At 35.3% G+C, this 13,643-nt stretch overlaps 1 protein-coding gene across 2 annotated transcripts in view; it reads left to right on the forward strand.

Moving 5' to 3' along the window:
- The first annotated feature begins 884 nt into the window (after positions 1–884).
- Positions 885–13,643, forward strand: part of LOC118180522 (neprilysin-2-like) — a 113,390-nt gene continuing 100,631 nt past the window's right edge. For both annotated transcript variants that reach the window (XM_085810885.1, XM_085810894.1), the window contains exons 1-2: positions 885–1,113; positions 12,147–12,251. In XM_085810885.1, coding sequence (XP_085667011.1) covers positions 1,068–1,113; positions 12,147–12,251 — 151 coding nt within the window. In that variant the 5' untranslated portion in view covers positions 885–1,067. The remainder of the gene's footprint in view (positions 1,114–12,146; positions 12,252–13,643) is intronic.

Here is a 13,643-nt window from a genome sequence, read left to right on the forward strand (position 1 = left end):
AGCATGCAAATAACATTAAGGACAATTTACTTTTGTATTACCGTTCAGTTTATCGCGGTAAACATCACCAAAATGAAAGTATTTTGTTTTGTTTTATTTGAGTCAATAGTCAGCTGTTATATGAAAGACAGACTATGCAACAACTAGAAAACTGATATTGTATCTATATCGAATAATGCCTCAAACATTTCCAAAGATAGAAGCATGGAAAGTTTGCAGAGATTATTAATAGTAGGTACTGCAGTGAAAAAAACGTAGCCTAAAAATTGAGTTAAATCAAGAGAATTTACATTAGTGTCAGCTTTTAAAGAAACAATGCAAACGTTATGAAGAGAGTCAAAGCAAATTCTCTTAAGATAGGGAAAAAGTAATTTTACGCAATAATTCAAATGTGCACATCCGGAAAGAACGCAATATTTTGATGCAGTTTAATTTTCCACGAATTACACTGTTAACTTTAAAAATTTGAAATTTATTTCATTCTTTCATAAACATTTCATTGACTGGCTTCTTTAAACAGATGTAGCTTCTGTCGTACGATGATAGAAGCATTTGGGTTGTACATTGTTCTAAATCCTCCGCGTGTATTTTGTCAGTCGCACTTATTAGGTAGGCATTAAACATAGTGATTGAAAAAAATAATCTTCACTGATTAGACAATACATACGCATATGACATGAATGTCGAAATACAAAAACGAAACAGATGCCATTATTGAAACTCCTAAATATTGATTTTTCATCTAATACACCATCGAGCTTGTGTAGAGCATTGTTTAATATTTGCCATATGTGTTGTATGAATATGCAGATCTGGGAATCTGTCAATTCTTCACTGACAGGCGACTGTAAATGTAGGACACCACAACTAATATATAAATAATCCATGAGCTCTTTTCTTTCATCTATCTTGTTTCAGCTCTGTATGCTGTTTACGTATTAAGAATTACTTTAGTTTCCACTTCGTTGACATTTCAGTAGACAACTGGGGTGATCAGTAGGGAAAATATATAGTAACAGATATAGCCTTCCTAAACCACAACGAAATCTCCAGAAAGCAAATTTAATATGGACCGTGTACTGGAAATTCTTTGCTGGCTGCTGCTGTTCACTCGTAAGTAAATACCATTTACTTTGCAGAAATTAACTAAACTTTGCTAAATTTAAGGAAACCGAGGATGTTATATCCATGTCCTCCATCTAAAGAGTATTTGTTTTATAATACTCAAAGCAACTGCATTTACCTATTTGCTAGTATTACGGTTTCTCTTTATGTTTTACATGTTGTGGTTTTTCCTTTTAGGAAAGGAGATACCGTTTCAAGTTATTTTCGTGTGTTACTTTATTGTTATTTTCGTGCGTTTCAAGTTATTTTCGTGTGTTACAGAGTTATTTTCGTGTGTTTTTATTCTAAGGTTTAAATCTCATTTTCTTCTTTCATATGTATTACAATATACATTTTTTATTTGCTATATCCGCCATTAAAACTGAAGTTTGTTTAAATAGTTTCTATCAATCAACATTAAAATTACTTTATTAAATGCCTTTGTTGAAATAAAACATAATAAATGAAAAATGAAATTCTGCTACTTATCTTACAAATGTAAGCATTTGGCTTACAGAGGAAAAATTTTATCTAATTATTCGTGTTTTTTTGATATTCAGATGGCTTAGACTAGTTAATGTGGAATAATTTGCAAACGTCGCAGTTTACATATTGAGTTTAGAGTCTGCAATCAAATTAATTCTAATTTAACTTTAGGGACTGCTAAATTTAATACATATAAACTTTAGAACATATCTTTAAAGTTATGATATTAATTATGTATTGCCTCTAAAGTTGATATACTAATTATATATTAACTTTAGATTTAAGTTTATATATTAACTTTTAACCCCACAATCAAATTAATTGCAGTCCCTAACGTTCAGAGTACTTTACTGCGAAATCAGTGCAAGTGATTCTACGCTAGCAAATTGTTACGAATTTTGTATATATATTAATAACTTTAGTGAAATTACATGCAAAATGATAGTATCTTTTGTAAAATGAAACATGAAAGGCCTCGCCTGAAAAATAAGGTTACAGATGCAAGTCCATTTATCATTGAAGTAAATGGCTATCTCTCCAAATTAGCGAAATAGCGCCAAGCTGGCAGTGGATTTGGCAACTAATATTTTTAGCCAAATTTAGCGAAAAATCTCCAAATATCGCCAGATTTTGCGACCATTTGGAGACATTTTGTGTCCTGTCTCTGCATATCTATTATTGTAAACTGTGATCCATAAAATGCTTCTTCTTCCTTTGCATTTCTGAAACTTAGAAAATTAGAATACTAAATTGCAATCTTCGTTTTAAACAAACGCTGATCTAATTTTTCATTTCATCTCATTTATAAATTTTGATTATTCAGAAATTATCAAGACTCGAAAACGATGCTGCTTTCAGCTGCGAACTTAAACATCGTTAGGAATTTTGTATAATATAACATGAACGGCTTCAAGAAAAGTGAACTTCTGCAGGAAAAATAAAATTACAAGAGTAGGTCTATTTAACAATAAGGTAAAGGACTATCTGGCTGAATTCGCGAGATATCGCTAAGCAGGCGATGTGTTTCGCGACAAATTTCAAACGTAAAATTTGTCGAATTTGGCTGAAAGTTTTTTCCTACGAAGCCTATTTGATACACTTGGATGACATCAACATCCTCTGGTAAAAATTTAAAGAACATTTGGAAAATACTAGGAAGGTGCTTCAGAAATTTAAAGAAGATAATCCAGTGTCAAATGGAAATTGTTCAGACACGAAGTGCATTACTACGAACACGTCATCTCTGCCGACGGGCTGGCTGCATGGGTGTTTTCGTGGTTTTCCCCATGTGTAACGTGTATACGAGCCAGCTTCCCTAAAAAAGTCCTCCACGAAGGCATCCCTCCCTTAAGGCAGATAGCCCTCGAGTGCTTTGCCGTAATCTAATAAACCAAACCATCTCTGCCGAAGGCGTGCATACGAACCCAGAAAAAATGTAGGCAGTTAAAGATTGGAGAAGCTTCGAAAATGTCGATCGGCTAGAGATTTCCTGTGGTTTGCACGTAGTTTAGAAGATTTGTGAGGGTTTTTTTTCCATCACAAGATCTCTTCACAAACTGACAGATAGCAAGCAAACGTTCTTGTGGACAAATGAATGTGAGGATGCATTTAACAAATTGAAGGAGGCTTTAACATCTGTGACAAATCTTCTTGACACAAATGCGAGCAATGAGAATGTCGTTGCTATTTTGTACCAAGAAATAAACACTCAAGAACGTGTCGCGGTATATTGGAGCAAGTACTTGTCTAAACAGGAGATAAATGGCTGTATCACCACAAAAGAGTTCCTAACCTGAATTTCATAGAACATTTTCACTATTACCTCTAACAGAAAATTCCTGCTCCACACAGATCAGGCACCGTTGACCTGTCTCTTAAATTACAAGAATCCCGCTGGCCAAATAGCCAGATTAATACAGTAATTGCAGGAATATGACATCACTATCCGTCGTCGGAAAGGATCGTCGCACAGAAATTCCAACTCCCTGTTTAGAAAATTCTGCCCAGAAAGCTGCCTATATTGTTCCAGAGCCGAAACTAACCTTGAGCTGGTTGGGCCGGTCGCACATGAAATTACAACTTCAAAATGGTCTGATCCATGCTCATGGAGTGATGAAGAAAGCAAGAAAGATCATCTGTAAGAGCCAGACATTAAATACGTAATTGACATAATGAAGTCTTCAAATAGTAAACCTACCTGGCAGGACGTTTTGATCTATAGCCCTACGAGAAAACAATATTGGGCTCTCGGGACTTACTCCATATTCGAAACGGCCTCTTGTACCGGGAGTTCCAATCCGATGATGGATAAGCATTCCGATGGCAGCTGATACTTTCAAAACCTCGGAACTCGGATATCTTTAAAGAATTACTTAGTTGACCGTCAGAAGCTACACACGACTACGCTCGAAACGTAGCTGACGAACGCGCTTTTCACGTTACCAGCGAAAAAGCGTCCAAACGAATACCCTTGCGAAGAGTGCGTTTAACCAATAGAATTATTTTGCGCAAAAATCACGTGGCGCTTTAATATAGTGTCAACGGAGCTGTATCTTGTTACTTCGCTGTACTTCTACATGTTTGCGAAAAGTTGCCCGAATCAGATGATTTTTTGATAGCTGAAACTTTACTTCACTAAGCAGAGGCAAAACCGAAAAAAAATGACGAGAATAGTTCCGAAAGATTTATTTAGAGCGACCTGTTCAAAGAGATTTTTTTTTATTCACTATCTCGTTTGCGAAATGAATATCCGGAATTATTAAATTCCTACTATTAGCTCATTCTCTCCGTATATCTTGTTCAAATTTTCAGTCGTTAATAAAATACTTTTTTTCATCCACTCAAGTTCAAATACAATTTTTTAAACTTGTAGTGGATGACACTTGATGTGAATACAGCTTTTTCACATATTAAAATTTTTTAAATTTTTGATTTAAAAAAATTCTGTTTGTATTTCTATTTACTATTTTTTTTTGTATTTTTATTTATTTATTTATTTATTTTAATTTTTCTTTGTGGACCTAAGTAGGAATTGACTTAATTTTTTTTGTATATTACTTGTTTTTTAATTACTTCAGAATGAGTATCGACCAGTTTGACAGACTTGCAAATTCTATATTGTATGAAAATTAGGATTTATAAAATTGGTTTGGAATACAGTATGTAAAGAGAATTAAATTACTTAATTCTCTTTATATACACCATCCACCATATAATAAAACCAACTTAATATTTTTTAAACTCCCCCTCCCTTGGTCTTTTGTTTTTGTTTTTATTTATTTTTGAATTTAGAATGAGGTTCAAACTTTGGACAGTTTATGAGAAATTATGTGCATGATAAATGTAATAATGTAAATGCAATAATGTAAAAATAAAGAGATAATTTATAGATGATATATGATAAAGAGATGCAAATATATTATTACATAAGGGTTTCTAGTATTTGCAATGCACATTTTTAAACTAAATTAAAAACAATAATAATAATTAATAAAATAAATGAAAACAATAATGATATGTAAAATAAGAATATAATGATTCATGATTAAATATAAGAAACACGTTTCAAAACGAGAAAAGTCTGAATTGTATACTGTCTACGGGTGAGGTTCGAACGCGCGACCTTTCCGTTTGCAAAGCAGCGCACTGACCACTCAGCTATCTGTGATAGCAGCACTTGTGAAAAATAATGTAACAAGTAGAAGTCACTGCAAAAGTAATTTAATTAAACTTCAATAAATTATTGCTGTATGACACAAGTTGTAACTTTTCTCCAAAATTTCGTAATTGTATTTTATTGAATATTCTTTTACAGTCAACTGCTTTATTTTAGAAGTTGTTATATTGCTGAAGTTAGTTTTTGGTGTATTTAATATTGGGATATTTATAGAGCTTTTTATTGCACATGATATAGCCAATGTTTATAATAATTAAGGAGAATTTTGTAAGGCAGAAACTTTGATTTCGTAGAAACTGTAATTCATTTAGGTTCCTATTACTTACGGTGTTATAAGCAGGTGAAGCATATAGATATACTGGTCGGATCATTGCTTTATAAATATACAGTTTTCCCTTTAATGAGAATTTGAAATTTATACCAATATATATGGTTAGAGAAATCTGAAGATGGGCGTGAACAATGCTGATTATTTTATTGCTGTATAAAGTTATGATATTTCTAAGCAAAAACTCATCTCTGTGTGGTTTTGACGCCATATTAAAACGGGTAAGAAAGAAGGTTTTGTGATTATAACACGTGATAAGAACGCGGTCGGCTATTGGCTGTTCGTTCACGTTACGGACGTAAAAGCTGAACAGGAGCGAACTCATTTTTACGTCTTCTGCGTCACGCGAATTTACGCCGGCGTCAAAAAAGTTGCGTCAACTACGTCGCGAGCGTACTCGTGTGGACGGGCCTTAAGAGGCTGAGACGTGCAGAAGTGGTGATGATCGTGCGATGCATGTGCGAACTGAAAATGACCGAAGAAACGCGGCCGAGGGAAGCTGCGAGTTTAGAATATAAGAGCACCTTTTGAACACAAAGCCTTTACATCCTCGGACCTCTGCCACAAGCTGCTGATGACAATACAAATACATACTAGTTGTCAATTACTACAAAGTGGCTTGAACCTGTCCCTCATTAAGAGGCTGTCAGGTCAGAAGAGGGGTAATGGTATAGCATTAGATTTCCAGGTTTGGAGTGTCTCTTTAGTTACATTCTGATCAAGGAAGGAATTTTATTTAAGCTGTAATTAAATAACCCTGTAAACTACTCGGCATAGAAAAACCCAAACGACGCTCTTACATCCGCAGTCAGACGACATGGTAGTGAGGTTTAATCGAACTATCCTTGATAATCTCTCACTTATGGTTTCCAGAAATCACAAGGCTGAGACCAGAAGTTACCTCTGTTCTTATTGGACTACCGCAGTGTTGTTCATTTGACTATTAGTTATTAACCATCCCAGATGCTCTTCGAAAGTGACCTTGTCTGGTGTGTGATCTGCTGTTTTGTCGCCCTCTGTATGCGCTTTCATCGCCTGAGAAGAGCATTCATGATGTTCAGGCACGGTTTGAATTAATGCAGAAATTTGCTTGAGTCAATTATTGACAGCTTGAGATTTATAGGACATCGATTCAACGAAAGTGACAAGGTGTGGATATGGAGGACTGATTCAACGGAAAGGACTTACTTCTAAACTGCAGTCACCCTAAGACGGTCTTTACAGATTCCTAAACAGGCCGGATGACGTCGTAGTCGGAGCCGTTATGTCATCAAATCCTAACCCTAAAATCATTCATTAGGACAGGTTAGCCCCTTACTATAGTTCCCATCGTGTATATAATGTATTTAAAAAGCATACTAAGACCATGATCCTATGCTTACATAAATTTGTAAATTCATGCATTAAATTTTTGATTTAGTATTTGGTTTTTTATATGTTATTTATTGAAATCATTATTTTAGCATTGCATTGATTTTCCTTATTTGTAAGCATGACTTCCTGTTCACAGACTACTGCCTGGGACTTTTATCCTTGGGAGAGAGGCAATATATAGAATTTTGTATATATGTAAATACATTTTTTGAAAATATACGTAAAATTACAGTATCCCTTTTATAATGTAACAGGAAATGCCTCAGTGAAGCGAGAAAAATAAGGTTACAAGCCAAGTCCATTTTATATTGAAGTAAATGGCTGTCTAGCCTAGATAGCGACAATCTGGCAGTGGCTTTGATGACTAAGTTTTGTCACCAAACTTGGAGACTATTTACTCCTATTTTTTCCGGTCCCTGAATAATCGTAATTGGTAATGTTATAAGGCATTTCTCCCACCTTCCTAGCGTGCCTTCGGGGTGCAGCGGTTCTGCACGCTGGGCCGGTATTCCAGAGGTCCGTGGTTCGATTCCCGGCGAAGGCGGTTGCTAATTTTTCATCTTGTCTGGTTCCAAAAATACCTGATGCCTCTACAATGGCACCCGAACTAAAAGGGTGTTGGATGATGATTCTCCTCACCCAGGATTTGGCGATTGGGTCCCCTAAAACCCCAGTCGCTCTTTAAAAGAGGGAGTATATAAGGTATTTCTCCCACTTTCCTAGCGTGCCTTCGTGCTGTAGTGGTTCTCCACGCTAAGCCGGTATTCCAGAGCTCCGTGGTTCGATTCCCGGCGAAGGCCGTTGCTAATTTTTCATCTTGCATGCTTCGAAAAATATCTAATGTCTCTACAGTGTAATGGAATAACTCTAATAGATACTCATACGTAACTGTAATCATATCCTGCCCTTATATGTAACTTTAACCGTGTATGCCTTCTAGTAGTTTCGGCAAATGGAAGGTACTATAAATTTCTCGGCGGCAGGGTGAAAACTATATAAGATTAGAGAGATCATCATTTCTCAGTTTTGAGTTCAGAGTTGACTTCGGATTGCTGAGAGATCTCCGTAAGAACTTCGCTTTTCCGATGCGCTTTTCAGTGCGTTGTGTTTAACGATCTTAGCAGTTTTTAAGTGGTAATTACTGATTGTGCTGTATCATTATGAGAATAGTTTTACAATTACTTTTGTAAAAAGTTCCAGAACTGTCAAGTGTTTCTTTTGGGAAAATATTGTTACTTTTTTTTTTTTCTGACACCAGTTGTTACGTTATTTTCTTCCTTCATGTACGTACGGGGTTCGTGCGGATTTGGAGTGAATAATGACGACAGCACTTGATGGAATATCGAAACACACTTTATTTAGCCAACATTAATCAGGACAGCTCTAATAACACGTTTACACAGTCGTCGAAGAACTACAATAAACACGCTGAAACAATCAGCGACACAGCCTCCAGGTTATCAGGCTATAACGGTGGAGACAGCTTCACTGCAAAGCACCACAGTACAGCTCCCGACTCTGCTCGGTCGTTCTCGGAACTTCATGTACTCTTGAGACTCTCCACGCTACAACTCGCGATTCACTCGACGACACACAGAGCACAGCTCTCGACTCTTCGGTTCAGTCGTTCTCGGAGCTCAACACGCTCTCTTGACGATGCACTAACCGCGATAAACTAACAGACTCTTTCGGTGCATTCGACGACCCACTCGGCACTCGCTGACCGACTGTCAACTCGATTGGACTGACTAACCCGACTAACTGGAGACACTGACTCGATACTAACTATCTCGCACTGGCTCTCCGCGTACCAGCAGGGTTTATATAGATTTTGGCTTGTGTTCGAGAACATTCTGAGCTAAACCGATAAGAATTCGTTCCAGAAGGTTCTCCATCCGTCCATGGCATATCGCCAATTTTGTCACCAAATGTCGCCAACTGTGACAACTTTGTCTTCTTTTGCCATTTTTCGGCAACCCTAAACCTGCTTTGCAGTTAAGCTATCTTACCGCGCCTGTACATTTCGTAACAATACTTTTTTTTTATCAAACTATAATCGGTTCTGTGGTTATTTAATCCATTACTAATCCGTACGTAAGTAATAATATTATACTAATATTGCAGGCATAAAACCCTGTATAAAAGAGTAAATTAAAGACTTAATATTTTGAACATAGAAGCTGATGAGTTTCATCTCATTTTCACTAGTAATCTATAGTAATTTATTAATATGTTTTAACATTAGATGATATACGATACGTGCTTATCTCTTTCGTCTGGTACAATGTGCCGTACATCACTCCCAAAATATTCTATGTAATGAAGCTTAGAAACTGAAGGATATCAAAACAGAAAGTAATTGGTTTCACAAAGAGTTTGTTTCCCTCTTCTTCGGTCCCACTCAGTAGTGGCAGACATGGAGCAAAACTGACTAACCTATGGTAAATTGACTGTGGCTTCGTTTTCCAGAAATATTCAATAGAAAATAAAACGCGACATATAAATTCAAATATATTTATTATAAATGATTTAAAAAACCCATGGTTTTTGTAATTCAGCTTTTATTTTCTGAAAATTGTGATGTATATTACAATATGTGTAATATGAATTACATATTACTATTTACTTTCCAGCACTGGAAACATCTTCTATAATATTCTTTGAGTGACGACATCTTCGTCGTTAATTCAATCAAATTAATGAGCGGCTTGAAATATGACGAAATGGAAAATTTTCACTTTAAATATATTTTAATATTCTTCAGAAGTGTTAATGGGTTCATTACATTTTTTCACCACATACAACATCCATAAAAAGCTAGAATTAAATTCAATCATTTTATTAGCTTTCGAACAACAGCTTTGTTGCCGTCCCGCAACAGCTAAAAGACATAACTTAAATCTTTGTTGTTTTCTAAATAAAGAAATTGCACAATATTATAACTTCTAATTTTACAACACTGACAATATTTATTGAAATTTTCAATACGATTATAAAGTTTGAAATTGTATATATTTGAGGTTCAATTAACGTTTCGTCATCTGAGTACAGTATCTTTTGTAATCAGAATAAACCTTTATGATCACACCTCTCAAATTCACTTGAGTTTTGAGTCTTACAAAATCAGATAAGATGATAGGAGTGTTATGTTAGAGACTCCTGCAACGTATTTTAGAAAAAAATGACTGAAATGAACTGCGATCATTGACATAATGTTGACTGGTGTAACGAGAAAATTTTAGATGAGTGTTGTGTAATCATAAAATACTAGAATATTAAGTTTTATTGTTGAAATGGTACCAATGTATGTTTATTGATTTATGTTAGTGAGCCGCTAACACGAGAAATAAATACTAAATAACCAGAAATAAATAAATATCGGATAAACGCACTCATTGACTGATTTTGCACCTGTTTTTCATGAATAAAGGACCTTGCAATGCATAATAAAGGACCTTGCAATGCATAATAAAGGACCTTGCAATACATAATAAAGAACCTTGCAATGCATAATAAAGGACCTTGAAATATCCATACATTGCAATTCGTATTGATCTTTATGCTTGATAAGTCTCAGAGCAGATGACTAATTTATTTTTATTCCATGGCTGATTTTAGCAAATGATGCACCTTCTTCATGAAGCTTGTTTATGTCAAGCTTTTACTCTTTAAAGTGAGAAACTTCTGTTTATTAGTGACAGAACCGCGCGTTTTTGCACTCATCAATATTATTATCATTATTTTAACCGGATATTAAAATTTAATTATCACAAATGATCTTTAATCTAGATTTGGTATCGAAATCTAATAGACGGAAGTTAAATGAACATTAATATTTGCAAACATCCACTGCTTAAGGATGCTACGTATCTTACACATTAAGGACAGCAGTTAGGATCGCACAGAACTTCAATCAGAGTACATCTTTATCTCATCTTCATGCTTGCCACTACGACCTCGAGCTCCGACAATTGCAGGCGTTGTTGTCAAACTGAGATCAAAAGCGCGTGCCTTGTCTGTATTCTCCCTATTAACTTCCAGCGATAAATTATCAGAGCTCAAGAACCAACGCCCCGAGCACAGATACTTACATATAAATCGGGAAAACAAAGTAAAATATAAAATATGTATCGTATAACATAATTTTAAAATCACAAGAAAATAAACCATAAAAAACACATTTGACTGTATAAAAGAGAAAAACGATCAGTTATGTTTTAAAAGTAATTTTTGGAGCTGATTTTTTTCGAAGTTATTTTTAGTTTTCACAGTTAAAATTTAGTTATTTTAAAATTTTCAAATTTGGCTATAGTAAATCCAGACTATGCTGTATAAGTATTGCTGTTCTTCAGCGTCACATTCGGAAATCTGTTGGATTAGACTATTTATGTAAGTTATTTATGCAAAAAGCACAAACAAATTTCTAAGTTTTTCTAAGATTTTTTTAAGTTGTAGAGCAGCGGTTCTCAACCATTTGACTAACGCATACCATCTAAACAAAAATTGAAATCCTTTAGTACCACCACTCTTGAACAAGGCTCAGATCGCATAAATTTACGAGTGTTAGAGAAAAAACTCAATCAGGATGTTGGAGTTTTAATTTTTGAATTTAATAGTTAAAAATACTTTGCTTCTATGCGTACCACCTATTTTTCTCTTGCGTACCACCACTTGAGAACCTCTGTTGTAGAGTCATTAGGTTATTTTTAAAGCAGGAGGATGACAAATGATCAACGACCTCGCCGGGAATCGAACCAGAGACCTTGGAATACATCCCCAGCATGCTACGAAGACATGCTAAGAAGGCGGGAGAAATACCTTATAAAGTTAGTTCTAAGTTTTAATGTGTTTTGAAAGAACGAAACATCTCTAAGACGACCATGCATTTCCTGCGGATGAGAATGTGTTAGAATGCATGGTTATTGATGATATTAAACAAAATTATTTAAAATTAATTACTTTCAGAAAGTGTTTGCCATAAGCAGATCAGTAAGCTTAACTGTGGCACTTAGTTTCTTCCTTGTCAGTAATGTCTCATATATTATATGTCATTATTAGATTGCATGTTCTGTTGTGATCTATGCATAATGCACAGCTATGTACACTATTGCTAACATATATAGATGCATTTAAATCTTCGGATTTATAATTTAGAATGATTGAAATATTTTCTTTCAGGTTACAGACCGGATATATATGTTCCAATTGAAAAAGATCTGGTATCACCTTTCAACATCTCTTCTGCAGTGGACAACTGTTTAATACCCGCATCCATCAAGACAGGTGAAATTAAAATTATTTTATTATTAGTCTCCTTCCGAGATTCTCTTCTTAGATTTATATCATTCGTCTCCTTACTCGTCTCCTTATGAGATAAAACATTTAGGGTATCATTAACAAAAAAATTGAGTATAATCTTTTCATTTTACCATTTTTATAACGCTTTGCAAATTAATTAATCCATCTGTTACTATACGCGAAAAATAGATATTACTTTTATCGTTCTCGGGTTGATGACAAAGAAATTAGTAGTTGATTGCTAAACTCTGTGCGAAGCTGCAGTTATTCTCGACTAGAAGAAAAAAGATGCATTTTTTTTTTTTTTTCACTCATAAACCCAGTACGATTGTTACCAATCTTACAGGTGTTTGCGTACGCAAATTTCACCAACTTGGCGTCCGAAACATACGTGATAAGCCCTTAAAGATGCTTGCTTTAGTTATGTATGCGATAAGTCCTTAATGATGTTTGTACCTCTCCATACATAATATTGGAATTATTCGGTCTGAAGACTAACAGCGTCCTTAATTCCGAAGAACGCTTTGGTCTGCTACATCTTAAGCGTACAACCAAGTCTGCTCTGCTTCTATACTGAGAAACCGGCCGCAGCTTAGTGGAAGGGCCGTTCGTCACTTTCCCTTTAAGAAAGGTTGCCGCCCCTCCACAACGCCGGGATAGACCAACGTCTAGGTGGCGTTGGATAGACCATCACCATCGAGATAGATAAGGCCTGCGCTCTGAATCGAAACTGGCTTGTGACGTCCCGGTTAAGGGACCCTCAGCAATAACTCACACAATGACACTCCCCGAGACTTTCTACGTATTCTTTATCCATCTACCTCTTAACGCTGTTACCAGTAGCCACCTGCCTCTTAACTCTGTTACCAGTAGCCACCTGCCTCTTAACAAGATATTCTTTGACTTAACTGTTACTGTTAGACATACTTCACACGATCTTGTTAAATGCTTAGATTTTGTTAGTTTTATTAACATTTGTGCATTATTCATTGCTTTTTCAAGTTGATTACTTAGTGATATATTTTTGTTTCTGCATATTTTCGTGCGAAATTGTGTTATCAGCTTTATGCCTTCCCATTGTATTGTTCCTGGATGCAAAGGAAATTATGATAATGGTCCTCGTGTGAGAGTCTACAGTTTTCCATCTAATGAAATTTAAAAAAAGAAATGTCTTAAAGCTATACCTCGGAACAATTTTAAATTAACGAAAGCTTCAAAAGTTTGCGAACTTCATTTCAAAGATGAAGATATTGAGATGGAGACAAGTGCATATGATCTATCCTCTGGAAAAAAAATAAGTGCACCTCTTTCACGTTCTCGATTAACGAAAGAAGCAATACCATCTTTATTTCCGGGTTGCCCAGCATATTTATCCTA

The sequence above is a fragment of the Stegodyphus dumicola genome, chromosome 1, assembly GCF_044657685.1.
Source record: "Stegodyphus dumicola isolate Sdum_Otavi_A_Nest chromosome 1, ASM4465768v1".
In the NCBI taxonomy this organism is placed as follows: Eukaryota; Metazoa; Arthropoda; class Arachnida; order Araneae; family Eresidae; genus Stegodyphus; species Stegodyphus dumicola.